Source organism: Cucurbita moschata, unplaced genomic scaffold (genome assembly GCF_002738365.1).
Source record: "Cucurbita moschata cultivar Rifu unplaced genomic scaffold, Cmos_1.0 Cmo_Scf00032, whole genome shotgun sequence".
Classification (NCBI taxonomy): domain Eukaryota; kingdom Viridiplantae; phylum Streptophyta; class Magnoliopsida; order Cucurbitales; family Cucurbitaceae; genus Cucurbita; species Cucurbita moschata.
In genome coordinates, this window is record NW_019268548.1 from 24,380 (window position 1) to 42,011 (window position 17,632).

The following is a 17,632-nucleotide window of genomic DNA, read 5'->3' on the forward strand; positions in this document are numbered from 1 at the left end:
TACCACTGTCCGTGTTGTGCTTTCTATTGCAGTCACAAATAAATGGCCTCTTTGACAACTTGATGTCAAGAATGCTTTTCTCAATGGAACTCTTATTGAACGTGTTCATATGGAACAACCTCCTGGGTATATAGATCCTCGATTTTCCACTCATGTTTGTCTATTAAAGAAAGCCCTCTATGGTTTAAAGCAAGCTCCTCGTGCTTGGTTTCAGCGTTTTAGCTCATTTCTTCTCACACTTGGGTTTTCTTGCAGTCGCGCTGACACGTCTCATTTTGTCTTTCATCAGCAATTTAACATTATCTATTTGCTTCTTTATGTTGATGACATTATTGTTACCGGCAACAACTCATCTCTTATTGACAGCTTTACTCGCAAGCTTCATTCTGAGTTTGCTACCAAAGATTTGGGTTCTCTCAGTTACTTTCTTGGTCTTGAAGCTTCACCCACTCCTGATGGTCTCTTTATTAGTCAGTTAAAATATGCTCGAGATATTCTTACTCGTGCTCAGTTGCTCGATAGCAAACTAGTTCACACTTCCATGGTTGTTTCTCAACACCTAACTGCTGATGGTTCTTCTTTCTCTGATCCTACTCTCTACAGATCTCTTGTTGGCGCCCTTCAGTACTTGACTATTACGCGTCCAGATATTGCCTATGCTGTCAATTCTGTCAGTCAATTCTTGCATGCCCCTACTGCAGATCACTTTCTTGCTGTCAAACGTATTCTTCGCTATGTCAAAGGAACACTCCACTTTGGTCTTACCTTTCGTCCATCCACTGTTCCTAGTACGCTAGTCGCTTATTCGGGTGCTGACTGGGCTGGTTGTCCCGATACTCGTCGTTCTACATCCGGCTATTCTATTTATCTTGGTAACAATCTGGTTTCTTGGAGTGCCAAAAAGCAACCTACTGTCTCACGCTCCAGCTGTGAATCTGAGTATCGTGCTCTTGCCACAACCGCTGCTGAACTTCTTTGGGTTACGCATCTTTTGCATGACCTCAAGGTCCCTATTTCAAAGCAGCCCTTACTCTTATGTGATAACAAAAGTGCTATTTTTTTTTGAGCTCTAATCCCGTTTCTCACAAGCGGGCCAAACATGTTGAACTAGATTATCATTTCCTTCGAGAACTTGTTATCGCTGGCAAACTTCGCACACAATATGTACCCTCCCATCTCCAAGTTGCTGACATCTTCACAAAGAGTATTTCTCGACCTCTCTTTGAATTTTTCAGATCCANCCTCTCATCTCCAAGTTGCTGACATCTTCACAAAGAGTATTTCTCGACCTCTCTTTGAATTTTTCAGATCCAAGCTTTACGTTCGTTCAAATCCGACGCTCAGCTTGCGGGGGGTGTTAAGGATAGTTGACCGTTCACTAAGGCAAATATCTAGATATTTGCCTTACATTACGGGTTACCATATTTGCCCTCTTATTAAAGGCAAATATATTGCATTCATTTATTATTCTTTCCTTTTATTACTATTTTCATAATATTTGTAATTTACCATATTTCTGTATTCTGAAAATGATTATAAATAAGAGAACTCTCACCCCCATTTAGGTGTGGTGATTCAGCAAACATTCAAGATTCACGTTCGTTCTTTCACAACCTCTCAAGTGATCCAAAACACCGATCTTGGTGTCATTATCCACTAAAGCATTTATGCATGGACCAACAAGTGATCAGGGAGGATATTCACTTGTTCCAAATCAAATTAAATGGACAAGTTATCAATCCTCGAGTCAATCATTGCGGTCTATTTCTGAGTCTTGCATCTTTCTTGAAAATTCAATAATTTCTTGAAAGTCTAAAAATGCAAACCGATCAAAGGCGGCCTACTTCTGAGTCTTGCATCTTTCTTGAAAAATCAATAATTTCTTGAAAGTCTAAAAATGTAAACCAATCAAAGGCGGTCTATTTTTTGACAGATATTTTCATTACTGGGAAGACAAGAGTGAAAGACAACTTGGGGGTGATTAACATACACTCTCCAACTTGAGGGGGAGTATTGAGATATATTATTTATGGAATATATCTTACATATTATATCTTAATATTCTTCCATTTATGATTTGATTTATAGTATATTTTATTTTATTCTCAGTATTTAATTATTTTATATTTTCCTCGTTTGTACTAGCTTGTATCCTATTTAAAGGATATCAATATCAATAATAATACACCTTCCCAATTATATTTTCTATCTCATTCTAAACCCTAAACCCTGAACCCTGAACCCTAAACCCTAAAACCCTAAAACCCTAAACCCTAAACCCTAAACCCTAAACCCTAAAACCCTAAAACCCTAAACTCTAAACCCCTAAACCCTAAACCCTAAACCCTAAACCCCTAAACCCTAAACCCTTAAACCCTAAACCCTAAACCAAGAGCATCTGGTAATAAAGAAAGGAAAGGCGCAGCCGGAGCTCTCCTGTCAAGCTGCTAATGAATTGACTCTCTATTCACCTCTCGGTTGAACCCATTGCCTGAACTGTAAAGGAGAAGGAGGAATCTTGCTTGAGTTCAGTCTTATTAGTTTACTGTGAAAGAAAGAAAGGCTAAGACAGAGAGCAGCCAAGCAAGAAGTGAAAGAAGGGATAGGGAGAAGAGCCAAAGTCAAGCAAGCAGTTCAATCCGGTGCAGCTTTAGGAGGTGAAGGAAAAGATCAAGAATCAAACACCTCCCCCATATTACCGAGAGTGAAATCAGTTAGGGAGCGGAGAAAAGAGCTACTGAATATGCTTTACCCAGTGTTCGTTCAGTAGTCAAGGATAGATAATTAATCTTGATTTAGTATTGATCTTTCTTTTACAGTTCAGGGAGAGTAAGTGAAAGAGAAGAAAGAAAAGAGAACGAGGTTACAGTGAAAGAAGAAATAGGAAAAGCAGCTCCGCAACTAGACCAATACAATAAAATCAGGAAGGAGCGAAGCAACTCGACTGGAAAGGAGAGGAGCGAAGCAATGAAACCGATAGCCGGGCACATAGTGATTGAGCTTGACCTTCTTCTTTTCTTCCGTCATTCATAAGGGAAATAGGTTCCAGGGAAGGTTCCTTCCTTCTTTTCTTTGAGAAAGGGAAACTCTAACTCTAAGCTGCTTTCTTTCCTTTGATTCAAGAACTGTAAGGAAAAGGGTTGGTTTCGTTTTCTTCTTCTTTTCTTTACTTGACTGGAAAGTGAAGGGAAAGGGTTTCTGGTCTCATTCATCTCTTTTCTTTGATTTGACTCCCCCGTAAAGCTGCTAAGCGTCTTCATTGATTCTAAAACTCGTCAGGTTCAGGAAATGAAATTGGGAAACCGACAGAGGAGGTGAAGGAATTGTGAAACCGAGTTTACGAGGTGAGGGAGAGAGAGGGGTGAAAAGAGCTCGACCGAAGGGCCAGACTGAAGGGAGAGGGGCAGGAGCCAAGCAAGCAGTCAGACGAGAGATTGATTGAATTGACTCAACTGGAAAGGAGAGGAGAGAAGCAGCTTAGTTTACAGTGAAGGGACAGGTGTAGGAGTGAGGGAAGTAGCTCAGGGCGGGCATATATAGAGTATAAGGAGCGAAGCGAATTGTTCAGTCGCAGCTCTTTCTTTCGTTCCGGGGAGGGTTTTCTCTTTCGGATTTCATTCCTGTTCCGGAGAAAGAAGAAATAGGAGAGAAGTTCGTTCATTCGCTTCTCTTTCTTGACTGAAGGTTACGGTTCATCAGCTAATCAAATCTTTTTCTTGCACTCTCTATGAGTCTTCTGACTTTTCCTCTCCCTGAACTGTACTAATGAATTGCCTCTCCCTGATTGACCAGTAAACTCGGCTCGACTTCTTTCGTTCTTTAACAAGGTCAAGCTCAATCACCTTCCCCTATTGATTCTTTAACTGATCAAGATCCTTATTCATCAAGTCTTGAAAGTCTCCACTCCTTATGACTGAGAGCATATTCTCTCCTGTCCCTGATTGAACGAGGTCTCATCTCTTTGCTCCTTTTCTTTTCCGATATTCTCGTCAGTGATCGTGAACAGTCAGTCTCGACTCAACTCTCGATTCATTCTACAGATTGAACTCTTGAACAAGGTAAGCTGGATGAGCATCTCCTTTTCTTTTCCGATATGATACACCTTAAGCTCTTGAACCTTCAAACACGATGAATGAGAGTTCACTCCTTCGCCTCTCGGTCTCACTCGCTCCTTGTTCCGTTATTGTGAGGAAGTTCTTCTTGTTCGAGGTAAACTCCCTCACTACTGAACCTGAACCTATCCTTTAGGGTCTCGAATCTCTTCTTGCTTTTCCTATTTCTTCTTGAACAGTAACCAAAGCATATGAAATTAATGAGAGTTGACTCTTCTCCCTATTTTGAGGTTCATTTCACTCTTTTAGGAGGTAAATAGGTTCATTTGGTTCATTAGCTAATGACTGGACTCTCCTGTAAACACTATCGATGAATGAGAGTTGACTCCGGCCTACACCTATCTATGGATTCTTTCACTTACAACTCCTTTCCCTCGGCTTCGCTCCTCTTCCTATCGGTTTCGTTGGTTGGTTGCTTCGCTCCTTTCTTTTCCTTCTTGCTTGAACAAGGTAAAACAGCATTGGACTGATTTTAGTCTTTTAGTCGGAGGTCTGCTAATTCATTTAGTCGACTGTAAACTGCTGAACCTATCGGTCTCACAATTCCATTTCTTGAACCTTCTTGTCCTTCTTCTTTCACAGTAAACTCATGAACCTCGTCACCATTACATTAATGAGACTGACCTCAATCACTTGAAGAAGAGTAACCAAGGTAAAGCAGCGTCTGAATTTACTCGACGACTGTAAACAAGGAAGGGAAGGGTTGCACTACTGATCTTTCTCCTTATGAATCAAGGAAAGACGAAAGAAGAAGAAATTCATTAGCCGCTTTGAAAGACTCCACGATGAATTCGACTTCTTTCACTCTTTGAACTCGGGAAAGACTATTCTTAATCCTTCCCCTATTCTAACTAATTGAATTGACTCTCTTGTCCCCGGTTCCTTGTCTCACAGCTTGCTTCGCCCCTGGATTTACCCTATCCTATTTATGAACTGTAAAAGAGCAATCAATACTCCTACACTACAGATGGAAGGAACTCTAGGACTCTCCCTGAACTCTAAACAAAGAGGTAGACTCAAGACTCATTATTCTGAACTCCGTAACCTTATACTCTATTCTCTTTACAGGAGAGTAAACCCTAAACCCTAAACCCTAAACCCTAAACCCCTAAACCCTAAACCCTAAAACCCTAAACCCTAAAACCCTAAACCCTAAAACCCTAAAACCCTAAAACCCTAAACCCTAAACCCTAAACCCTAAAACCCTAAACCCTAAACCCGAAAACCCTAAACCCTAAACCCGAAACCCCAAACCCAAAACCCCAAACCCGAAACCCGAAACTCGAAACCCCAAACCCCAAACCCTAAACCCCTAAAACCGAAACCCCGAAACCCCTAAAGCCCTAAACCCCTAACCCCCAAACCCGAAACCCCGAAACCTCGAAACCCCGAAACCCGAAACCCGAAACCCGAAACCCCGAAACCCCGAAACCCGAAACCCGAAACCCGAAACCCCGAAACCCTAAACCCCTAAACCCCTAAACCCCAACCCCTGAACCCCTAAACTCTAAACCGAATGGCTCTCAACTGGGGACTTCTTCGTCCGCCAGGTAATTAAAGATAAAGAGTTGCTGATGAATTGCTAGGAATTTCTATGATAAGACAAGCTCATTACCGCTTGTAACATCCTATAGGCCTTTCTTAGAATAGTGCCACATGCATCATCTTTACGGCCTCCTGCAACAGATTCTCCAAAAGAGGGTCATTTCTAGTTCTATTTTCTGTAAATAGAGCATGCATATTGAATATTTAGGGGATGATGCTGATGAGAAAGAGGTTTAGAAGTAGTCCCCCTTCGAACCATTTAGGAGAGGTTTGATTCAAAGTTTGTTTTATGATGATATTGGCAAATAGAATGTCAGAAAATTAAATATAATATAAAGTATTTGTTTTATCCCAAACTTGCCTCCATATTTTATTATTATTTTTTTCATTTTATTTACTTTTTTTTTTAATTTAAATTTATTCACCTTTCTTTTTCTTTTCTCTTACTATTTTACAATTTATTATTATTTTTAATCATATCATTATTTACTTGTACATTGTATTTGAGTTTTTAAGAATGTCATTATTCTAATTAGTTATAATAATTTTATTAAAAATAAAATATTTATAATATACTTATTAATTAATTAAAATTTATAGCATATTATTATTTGATTAATAAATTATTATAATTGTATAAAATTTATGAATATATCTCCATCCATATAATTTACTTTACCATATACAACTTGAAATATAAGGCGTACTAAATATTTGGAAAAAAAATTATATGATTTTATTAAAAGCAATTTAGAAAATTAAAATTAAATTTAATTAGTTGAATTATTTTAATAATTTGACCACAATTTTTTTATTTTACTGACATTTTAAATCAAGAAGCCAAATAAGCCAACGTCTAAGTTGAGGGATGCTTATGATTTAACATCACGATTTTGGTTTTATTTATTTATTAAAAATCGTGGTTTACTTTTTGATCGAAATGAGAATATCCATCCATCTCGTATTTGGTATAGAAAGTAATTATACCTAAAACAGGGGGCAGCAAAATGGCGGTCTCGAGTTCGATTTCATGGTCCCCTTGCATATAAATTCCTCATCTCTCGCTCATTCTGTCCCCGATCCGCCGCCCATCGCCTTTCCTCAGAAGAAGAAGAAAAAAGAAAAAGATTCAATCTTGGCTCCGGTCAGTTCCCTTTCCGTTCCCTGTTTCCTTTGCTTTAATCTTTCAGTTTTATTAATTATTCAAAAAATTCAAGGTGACGGTAGCTTGATATCGTTATTTCTGTAGATCCAAGCCGGCAGGGTTCCGATCCGATCTGCATAAGCACACGAAATTGTATAATTATGAACATTTATGTTTTGCATGATCGATATCTTCCGATTCCGTTGCTTAGATTGATGATTTTATTTCCTATCTTCTAGCACATCCTTCTTTTACTCTTACCAGCATAATCGTCCTGAACTATTATTTTGTTTTAATTACATTCGCAATTCATGTGATCGCCGGGTAGATCTGATCTACGAGGGTCATTTGCGGTGCTGCAATTCAATCCATCGCGTTGTTGTGATCATGCATGTCATTATGCGGATTGACCATTCTTTCATGACCGAGATCTCAATTGTTTTGCCTAATTAATTGATATGATGTCGATGTTTGAATTTCAATCATATTGTGTTCATAGCATAATAACTCCTGAATTTGTCTCTAATTAGTACTTCTTGTGGGTAAATTTATTTTAGCTGTTGAGATGGCATCATCATCAGCTGGGGCGGCCACAGGATGGTATAGAGGCAGGGTTAAAGCCGTTCCGTCAGGGGACTGCTTGGTAATTACGGCCATGACTAGCAGCAAAGCGGGACCCACTCCTGAGAAGACCATTACTTTATCTTCTCTGATCGCTCCAAGATTGGTAAGCGACTCAGCTTTATTTCCTTCTTGTACACTTCTATAGTCAATCATTTGTCTTTCGAGTTCTCTTTCACCATTTGGTGCTTTCAAAGTCTTCCATGTGTACGGTGACTTGTTTGTGTGCACAAAGGCTTGTTATAGTATATATGTACACATGTAGATAGCAAGGTTGATTGCTTTATGAGTTCTGGATTTGTGGGGTTTATAATTTCAAGGGGTTGGGGAAATAGGTAATAGCTATTGAGACCTTCCTTTTCTTTTTCTTTTACTATTTGGGTAGCTGTAAATTTAGATAATATTGTACAAATCAATGCTGACGTTGTGCTATTTTGCTTTGGATGCTTGAACATTTTCAGGCTCGACGGGGTGGTGTTGATGAGCCATTTGCATGGGAAAGTAGAGAATACTTGCGAAAGCTATGCATTGGAAAGGTTATTATTCTAGAATGATTTCAGTCTTTTTTCAAAAGTTGCTTGGAATGTATCAGCTTGGACACGATGACACATCATTGTTTTAAAATCTAGGACACGGACACATTTATTAAAATATACATTTCTTAGAATATGTAAAAATTTTAGTCAGGAAACAAATTCAAAGTAAAACAAATTAGTTTGATGTATTTGACTCTCAAAATTTATTATTTTTGTAATATATGTGCCTATTTAGTATACTTAGCAAGTGTTTCATGCATGTCTGGCCAATGTTGGATCTATCTCGACTTTGTACAACTAGTGTCTAACACATCTATTGCGTTAACAAGCGTCTGACACATATCCAACAAGTGTCTTAATATCCAAGTGTCCATCGCAAATTGAACACGGAAACGCTAGCCGAACTAAAGTGTCTGCGCTTCTTAGGTCGAGAAGATGCTTTGTCTTATAGTGGTGTAACAGTACATATTTCCTGTAGGAGGTTGCCTTTAGAGTGGACTATACTGTGCCATCCATTGGTCGAGAGTTCGGTTCTGTTTTTCTTGGTGACAAGAATATTGCTGCACTTGTTGTTTCTGAAGGCTGGGCTAAGGTTATGTACTTTCTGAGGTTAAAGTTGTCCACTTTTGTTATCTGCATTTTTTCCTTGGTGTTATTGAAATTATAAATGCGCAGGTAAGGGAGCAAGGTCAGCAGAAGGGTGAAGTGAGCCCTTACCTTGCAGAGCTACTGCGTCTCGAAGACCAAGCAAAGCAACAAGGTTTTGGGCGTTGGAGCAAGGTTACTACTTAGAAACTGGCAGTCACTACTACAATTTGTTTTCCAAGTCGTAGTCCACATTAAATAATTCTTTTGTCACTTTTGAGTTAGTAATTAATATCCTTGATGAGTTTCTGAAGCAAGCAATCGAGTGGGGCTGTTCAATACCAGCTTTAGTTTAATGAGGATAAATATAATTTGAAATGAGTGGTATGAATTGGTTATTTCTTATGGCTTTTAGATATTTTCCTTTCTACTCTGTTTCAATTTTTGCATTTAGTTCATGGGGTTTCATCCGTTATTATTATTTTTTTTTTTTGCAAAATTTACACTTTTCAAAATGTTGGCCATGCTAAATGATAAATGCCGTACATAAGAATAAGGGACTCTAGGAATATGAAATGATAATATAATAAACCATCGTGTTCTGAATAGATATTTTTAGTCTGTGATCTTTATGCAGTCTTCAATGTCTGAGCTAACAGATTTTAGCAGGTCTTGCATTTGTATATCTTGCAGAAGATTTTTGTATAATAGTATAAAAAATGTAATTTATGTTACTCTTATTGCTTTCTTTAGGTTCCTGGTTCCGCTGAGGCATCCATTAGAAACTTACCACCGTCAGCCATTGGTGATCCCAATAACTTGGATGCCATGGGTTTGTTAGCTGCTAACAAAGGGAAGCCAATGGAGGGAATTGTTGAGCAGGTTCGAGATGGCAGTACTGTCAGGGTTTACTTGCTTCCAGAGTTTCAGTTTGTTCAGGTGTTCATTGCTGGAATCCAGGTATGTAGTAAATGTTATGAGTAACAGCCTATTGATGAGGAAATTTTCTCGAGTTCAGAGCAAACCTTTTTCAGGATTAAGGTTCCATGTTATTTTGCTTTTCTAGTCACCATCTATGGGAAGAAGGCCTCCTCCAGACACCGTTGCTGAAACAGACAATTCCTCTAATGACCTGAATGGTGAGGTTTCAGCTGAACCAAGAGCTTCTTTAACTTCTGCACAAAGGCTTGCTGTCTCTACTACATCATCTGGTGAAGTAGCTCCTGAAACGTTTGGAGTCGAAGCCAAACATTTTACAGAGATTCGTGTTCTGAATAGAGATGTAAGTCATCTGATGCTGATTGGTATTTTGTGGTTTCAATTGGTCTGATTCTGGATGAATTCACAGGTCCGGATTGTCCTGGAAGGAGTAGACAAATTTAGCAATTTGATTGGGTCAGTGTACTACTCTGATGGGGAAACAGCGAAAGATCTGGCACTGGAGCTGGTAGAAAATGTAAGTCGTTTGTATTTTTTTCTGTTGGTACATCTTAACAGTACTCATTTGCATGATTGTGACTGGATATTCTCATGGTGATGTTTAGTTTATTTATTTTGTTCCATGCTTAGCTAATTGCTTGGTTTTTTTTTTTTTCCGTTTTTTCTTGTGCTTAGATCCTTATGATCCAGAGTAGTATGATATTTCAGTCTACAGTTCTTGTGTTACTTTCTTATGCATTTATATATTTCTTTTCCTAGTTGAGATTTATACTTGGAGTCTTTTGACTTTTTTTTTTTTTTTTTTAATCCCAGCTACTGCATTGTTCTCTTAATCATTTTTTTAATCAATTTCTTTTGAATGAGATATGTGATATTATAAAAATATTCAAAGGAATACCTCATGCCCCCCCCCCCCTCTAATTAAATCCAGGGTTTAGCTAAATATGTTGAGTGGAGTGCAAACATGATGGAAGAAGATGCTAAGCGACGGCTGAAGGCTGCAGAGCTACAGGCGAAGAAAACCCGGCTAAGATTATGGGCTAACTATGTACCTCCACCAACGAATTCAAAGGCAATTCATGATCAGAATTTCATGGGGAAGGTAATTATATGTCAACTAGTCTATAATATTGATAGACTTAATTAAGGTTTTTTTTCCTTATTTTATATCATCTTATCTTGGCATTTTGCAGGTGGTAGAAGTTGTAAGCGGTGACTGCATTATTGTGGCTGATGACTCGGTTCCATATGGTAGTCCATTGGCAGAGAGACGTGTCAACCTATCAAGTATTAGGTGTCCAAAAATGGGCAATCCCCGTAGGGATGAGAAGCCTGCTCCTTATGCCCGTGAAGCAAAAGAGTTCTTAAGAACACGCCTCATTGGTCGACAAGTATGGTATTAATTACTAGTCTGTTTCTGATGATTCTGGGGTGAATTGTAATTTGAGATCACAATTCTCTTTTTAGGTTAAAGTCCAAATGGAGTATTCTAGGAAGGTCAGCATGGTGGAGGGACCTGCAACTGCTCCAGATTCTAGAGTGATGGATTTTGGATCTGTCTTTCTGTTGTCTTCTACTAAGGCTGAGGATGAGGACACTTCTGCTCAAGACAGTAGTGGCCAACAAGCTGGGGTGAATGTGGCTGAGCTAGTGGTATCACGTGGTTTTGGCACTGTGATTAGGCATCGTGATTTTGAGGAGAGATCGAACTATTATGATGCACTTCTTGCGGCTGAATCGCGTTCTATTGCTGGAAAGAAAGGGATTCATTCTGCCAAGGATCCTCCTGTCATGCATGTGACAGACCTTCTGACAGTATGAAACTTGACGATCTACCATGCTAAATTTCTTCTATCCTTTTATCAATTTTAACAATGACAACTTTTTACCTTATTGAATGAATTCAAAGTATCATGTGTGTGTTTGCAGGCACCAGCCAAAAAATCCCGAGACTTTTTACCATTCCTACACCGGAGTAGGAGGATTCCAGCTGTTGTTGAATATGTTCTCAGTGGTCACCGTTTCAAATTGTTGATTCCAAAGGAGACGTGTAGCATTGCTTTCGCTTTCTCAGGTGTGAGATGTCCTGGTCGTGATGAACCATATTCAGATGAAGCAATTGCCATAATGCGGCGGAAGATAATGCAGAGAGATGTGGAGGTATTTTCCCTTTCCAATATTTTTGTAGATTCTTTCAATGCCATTGATCTAAAAGGGTTCATTTGCATAGATTGAAGTGGAAACTGTTGATAGAACGGGAACCTTTTTGGGGTCCCTATGGGAAGCGAGGACCAATATGGCAGTGGTTCTAGTTGAGGCTGGCTTGGCAAAGATTCAAACTTCCTTTACCAGTGATAGAATGCCTGATGCTCACCTTCTTGAACAAGCAGAACGATCTGCTAAGCGTCAGAAGCTCAAGGTTAGACGTTGACAAAGGTGAATGAGTCATGTCTATATAAGATCATGCTGATTTGAGTTTTTGCAGATCTGGGAGAACTATGTTGAAGGGGAGGAAGTGCCCAATGGTGCAGCTGTTGAAAGCAAACAGAAAGAAGTGCTTAAGGTATGCACCTTGGATGTGGTGGATGTTTCTGAGAAACCGTTTTCTTTTTGCTGTTGCTTCTCACCTATTCTATTGCTTCGCTCAGGTAATTGTCACTGAGGTGTTGGGTGGTGGCAAATTTTATGTCCAGACAATTGGGGACCAAAAGGTCACTTCTCTGCAGAAACAGCTTGCGGCTTTGAATCTTCAAGAAGTCCCTTTAATTGGTGCTTTTAGTCCTAAGAAAGGTGATATCGTCCTTGCTCAATTTAGTGCAGACAACTCGTGGAACAGGGCAATGGTGAGTGTTTGGAAGAAGCTTTCTTTTACATTCAATATGAACTTTCTGTACATTCATTTTTTCTGCAAGGTAGTCCTATGGAATGATAGCTATACACATTGAGTAATATGATTACCAAACAATTCATTTATAGACTAAGATCAAAACATAATGTGTGCTCATTTATCCAAGACACCAAATAACCCACTAGTATCTTAGCTATAAAAAAATTTCGGGTCACTTGGTTTTATAGTTGGGCAGAATTCTGAGTATAAAAGAATCAGCTCGCAAGTGTACTGCATTGGTGATGATTTACAGCTTCGCCTTTTGGGGTTTTTGTACCAATTATTTAAATGTCATATTCGTGGTTTACTTTGATGAAGAAAAACAATGTGTTCTATAGAATTGGACGGCAAGACTTTAGTTGCTGACTTTTGCAGCATACTGTTTTCTCTCTAGTGTCCCAAGAGGTTTAGGAAATGCAAGGGCTTCGCTGACTGATCTCTGGGATGCTAGGAAGGTTACCTATAGAAGATCGTTATCCTGTGTTTGCCTAGTTAGGGACTGATCTCTGGGATGCTAGGAAGGTTACCTATAGAAGATCGTTATCCTGTGTTTGCCTAGTTAGGGTCTATATTTATGAGTGGTTTTAGTGTGTTTTTAGCTGAAGGGATTTAATTATAATTACTTCTGTAAATTGTTTAATTGTTCATCATTTCAAACGGTTTCATTTTTTAGAGTTGATATTAATTTAATAAAAAATGTTTTTTAAGAAAATAATGTTTGTTCTCAATAGTGATTCTAACAAAAATTATTAGGGAAAAAAAGGTTGGAGATAAGAATACAGGTGAAGTTTTAGAGGGAAGGAAGGGACTATTTGAGGAAGGAAAAAAAAGGAAATAAGGGACGAAAAGTAGATAACGACAGAGAATTAGGGAGAATTTTTTAGGGTTAAAATTGAAAGGGAGGAATGAACTTGGGGTAGGACAAAAAATTTGGAGAGGATATAAGAAAAACTAGATATAAGTTTTAGCTAGAGAATAAAGTTAGAAAGAAGGGACGAATTTTGGATAGAGAAAAAAAACTTGATAAAAAAAGCATCTTCCTCCGTGGCCAAACGTCACCATTTTAAAATTGAAGAAGCAATCTTGAAGAGATTTTGGCGATGACAGACATAGTGCTAAATCACTTCCAGACATGTCAATTACTAATTAGACCATGAACAAGTGTGCTAATTTTCCAGTTAGATTGGACTTCAATTTGCAGTCTGCAGCAATGTTCAGTACTGCTACTTCTAGTTCTATTTGTATAAAGTCCGTTGAATTGAATCAGTTCTCTATGGCTATATTATATTATCACAGGCGACAATTTCTTTTAGAGTCCTGACTCCGGTCTGCTTTGTTCTTAACTTGTTTGTCATAGATTATCAATACACCTCGAGGGGCTGCTGAATCCCTGAAAGATATGTTCGAAGTGTTCTATATAGATTTTGGAAATCAAGAGGCTGTACCTTATGGTCGACTACGTCCCGTTGATCCTTCTATGTCTTCTGCCCCTGGTCTCGCTCAGCTGTGTAGTCTTGCTCACATCAAGGTTCCTAGTCTGGATGAGGATTTTGGTCAGGAAGCAGCTGAGTATCTGAGTGATTACATGCTTAATGGTGCAACGGAATTTGTGGCCACAATTGAAGAAAAGGATACTTCTGGGGGAAAAGTTAAAGGACAGGGAACTGGGAATATTCTTATTGTCACTCTTGTTGCTGTTGGATCGGAGCATAGTTTAAATGCGTTGATGCTTCAGGTTCGAATAATGTCCCTGTTTCCCAATTTAATTTCCTCTGTTATATTTCTCGCTTCAATAGTCTGTCATAATTCTTGCGATTTCATCTTCATTATCTGGATCAACAACCCTGATTGCAGTCAAAGTAGAAAATACTAGAACGGCGGGGTAATTGGGAGAAGATAATTAGAGATGCAATGTATATATATGCTATTCATCAGTTCTTTTGTTTAGAGAATAATTGTTCACCAAGCATACAGAATATTAGGGATATTAGAAATGAGCTGAAAATATTCTCAGGATTGTAATCCTAATATGTTTGTTATTTGGTTAGAACGAGAATTTATTGAAGATGTGTGGCCCAGATTGCTAATACTTTTTTCTGCCATGGATTTTCAGGAAGGACTTGCTAGACTAGAGAAAAGGAAGAAGTGGGAATCCAAGGAAAGACAAATTGCATTTGGAAGTTTAGAAGGATACCAAGAGGAAGCACGGACAGATCGACGAGGAATGTGGCAATACGGAGACATTCAGTCTGATGAAGAGGACGCCGGTCCTGTGAGAAAACCCGGTGGCCGGCGTTGAACGAACACTTTTATGCCCCCTTCGTCTTAAATTAAGAGATAGACAACTCAACTAGTCGAAGCTTAATTAATGCTACAGTGATAATCACGTTTTCAGTACGAGAACCCAAAGTGTTGCTGCGTAAAGACCATGTGAAGTTTTGTCCTTTGCTAATTTTTATTTTTTATTTTGTTTTTATTTTTACATCGGATAATGAGAATTTTAAAAAAATAAAAATAGCAAATCGAGACCTTACAATAAGGCAAGAGACTTATTTATATTTATATTTTGTTTTGTCTATTACGTCCCCCTGCTTCATTTTGTTTATTCTCCCTCCATATATTCCACCGCCACTATGGTGATCCCCTGTAGGAGCCGGTACTCTCAAATTGCAATATAGATCATTGAATTTGAGAGCCGTCTCAAGTTCGATTTCATGGGGTCCCCCTTGCATATAAATTCCTCATCTCGCTCATTCTGCCCCATCGCCTTTCCTCGGAAGAAAATTGTTTTAGGTGTTGAGATGGCATCATCATCAGCTGGGGCTGGGGTGGCCACAGGATGGTATTTCCTTCTTGTACACTTGTATAGTCTCGATCATTTGTCTTTCGAGTTCTCTTTCACCATTTGGTGCTTTCAAAGTCTTCTTCATGTGTGCAGTGACTTGTTTGTGTGCAGGACGGCTTGTATTTGGGCGTTGGAGCAAGGTTAGTACTTATAAACTGGCAGTCACTACCACGAAGGCTTGTTATAGTATATTCTTCGTCATTAATTAATATCCTTGATGAGTTTCTGAAGCAAGCGATCGAGTGGGGCTGTTCAAAACCAGCTTTAGTTTAATGAGGAAAAATATAATTTGATGTGAGTGGTATGAATGGTTATTTCTTATGGCTTTTAGATATTTTCCTTTCTACTCTGTTTCAATTTCATGGGGCTTCATCTGTACTGTCGAGGTTTACTTGCTTCCAGAGTTTCAGTTTGTTCAGGTGTTCATTGCTGGAATCCAGCGTGTGTTCTGAATAGAGATGCTGTCATGTGATGCTGATTGGTATTTTGTGGTTTCAATTGGTCTGATTCAGGACGGATGGATGGAAGGAGTAGACAAATTTAGCAATTTGATTGGGTAGTGTACTACTCTGACGGGGAAACACCGGCAGTGTTGCTGGAAGAAAATGTAAGTCATTTGTATTTTTTTCTTTTGGTATCTTATTATTTCACATTTGCATGATTGTGACGGGATATTCTGATGGTGACGTCTAGTTTATTTATTTTGTTCCATGCTTTAGCTAATAGCTTCGCTTTTTTTCATTTTTTCTTATGCTTACATCCTTATGATCCAGAGCGAGTAGTATGATATTTAGTCTACAGTTCGAGTGATACTTTCATTTTCGGACCATTTTTGAGTCATTTTTCATAGGTGTATCATTGCACTTTTTTTACTCTTTCAGACGAAGGTCATCAACTCGTTCAGAAAGTTGTTCTGAGCTTAAAATGAGGAAGAAAAAAAAAAGCATGGACTCAAAGACCTCACAATCTTAACCCTCTCTAAAAGACTATAATGGAGATACTTGTTTCTAAAAGACTATAATGGAGATACTTGTTTACTTATGTGAAGAAACTAAACCCTAAACCATAAAAACCAAAAGAACCTCTAAACCCTAAACCCTAACAACACTAAACTCCAAACCCTCAAACCCTTAAACCCTAAAACCCTAAACTAACCCTAAACCCTAAACTAACCCTAAACCCTAATCTTTCAATATGAGGAACGTTCAAATTTGATGCATTTGACACATACATTTGTCACATTCATTTGACACAAAAAAGTTTGGTTCTTTTTACTTAATGTGAATGTGTGTGACAAATGCATCAAATTTGAATGTTTCTTAGAGTTCCGTAAAAATATTGAAAGAAACTTAGTATTTTTACATAAGTAATGAAGTGTCTCCATTATAGTCTTCTCAAGATGGTTAAGGTTGTGAGGTCTTATAGACTTGAGTACATGCTTGTTTTCTTCCTTATTTTACGCTTGGAAGAATCTTTAGTGGATTTGATATGATACTAAAATGAGAAAACATAAATGAGTTAATGATTCTTGTCTCAAAGAGAGAGAAAAATGCAGTGGTACACGTATGGAAAATGACTTGAAAATAAAGGTATTTAAGTTCGGTTTTTTTACTAAATGTATGTGTCAGATGAATCAAATTTGAATGTTTCTTCTTTGAAAAATATTGAAAGAAACTTTGTTTTTTCACATAAGTATGTCTCCATTCTTCTAGACGTGAGTACATGCTTTTTTTTTCTTTCTTATTGTATGTTTAGAACAATCTTTATTGGATTTGTTATTGGATTTGCTATTATACTAAAATGACAATAACTTTTCTAACTTTTCTGAATGAGTTAATGACCCTTGTTTTAAATTGGAAAAAAAGTGCAATGGTACACCTTTGGAAAATAACTCGATGTATGTGAGTACATGAAAGTGTTTAAGTTTGGTTCTTTTTACTAAATGTATGTGACAAATGCATCATATTTGAACGTTCCTTAGAGTTTTATTGAAAAATATTTAAAGAAACTTAATTTTTTCACCTAAGTAATTAAGTGTCTCCATTAGGGTCTTCTCGAGAGGGTTTAAGTTGTTAGGTCGTATAGACCTAAGTACATGTTTTTTTTTCTTTATTGTACGGGTAGAATTTTTCCTTATTTTATGCGTATAACAATCTTTAATGGATTTTGTATGATACTAAAATGAGAATAACTTTTTTGAACGATTTAATGATCCACTTCTCAAAGAGGAGCAATGGTACACATGTGGAAGATGACTCGAAAATTTTACTAAACGTATGTATCAAATGCATCAACTTTGAATGTTTTTTAAAATATCAAAAGAAACTTAATTTTTTCACATGAGTAGGTAACTATCTCCATTGAGGTCTTCTCAAGATGGTTAAGGTTGTTAGGTCTCGTAGACTTGAGTACATGCTT

At 38.0% G+C, this 17,632-nt stretch overlaps 1 protein-coding gene and 1 long non-coding RNA gene across 4 annotated transcripts; both read left to right on the plus strand.

Moving 5' to 3' along the window:
• The first annotated feature begins 6,648 nt into the window (after nt 1–6,648).
• Nucleotides 6,649–14,931, plus strand: LOC111429747 (ribonuclease TUDOR 1-like). Of its 3 annotated transcripts, XM_023065731.1 has the most exons (18): nt 6,691–6,801; nt 6,907–6,954; nt 7,359–7,528; nt 7,884–7,958; nt 8,437–8,550; nt 8,634–8,738; nt 9,297–9,503; nt 9,610–9,825; nt 9,892–9,999; nt 10,414–10,584; nt 10,676–10,873; nt 10,950–11,297; nt 11,412–11,642; nt 11,713–11,901; nt 11,968–12,045; nt 12,131–12,325; nt 13,727–14,104; nt 14,483–14,931. In XM_023065731.1, the coding sequence occupies exons 3-18, from the start codon at nt 7,367–7,369 to the stop codon at nt 14,666–14,668; spliced, it is 2,961 nt and encodes a 986-aa protein (XP_022921499.1). In that variant the 5' UTR covers nt 6,691–6,801; nt 6,907–6,954; nt 7,359–7,366; the 3' UTR covers nt 14,669–14,931. The 3 variants fall into 3 exon arrangements, with proteins under 3 accessions (XP_022921498.1, XP_022921499.1, XP_022921497.1); XM_023065730.1 differs by lacking the exon at nt 6,907–6,954 and having other exon boundaries at nt 6,649–6,801; XM_023065729.1 differs by lacking the exon at nt 6,691–6,801 and having other exon boundaries at nt 6,938–7,012.
• Nucleotides 12,332–13,379, plus strand: LOC111429748. Its single transcript, XR_002708215.1, has 2 exons — nt 12,332–12,824; nt 12,892–13,379. It is a non-coding gene; the product is annotated as an uncharacterized LOC111429748 (long non-coding RNA).
• Nucleotides 14,932–17,632: the final 2,701 nt, after the last annotated feature.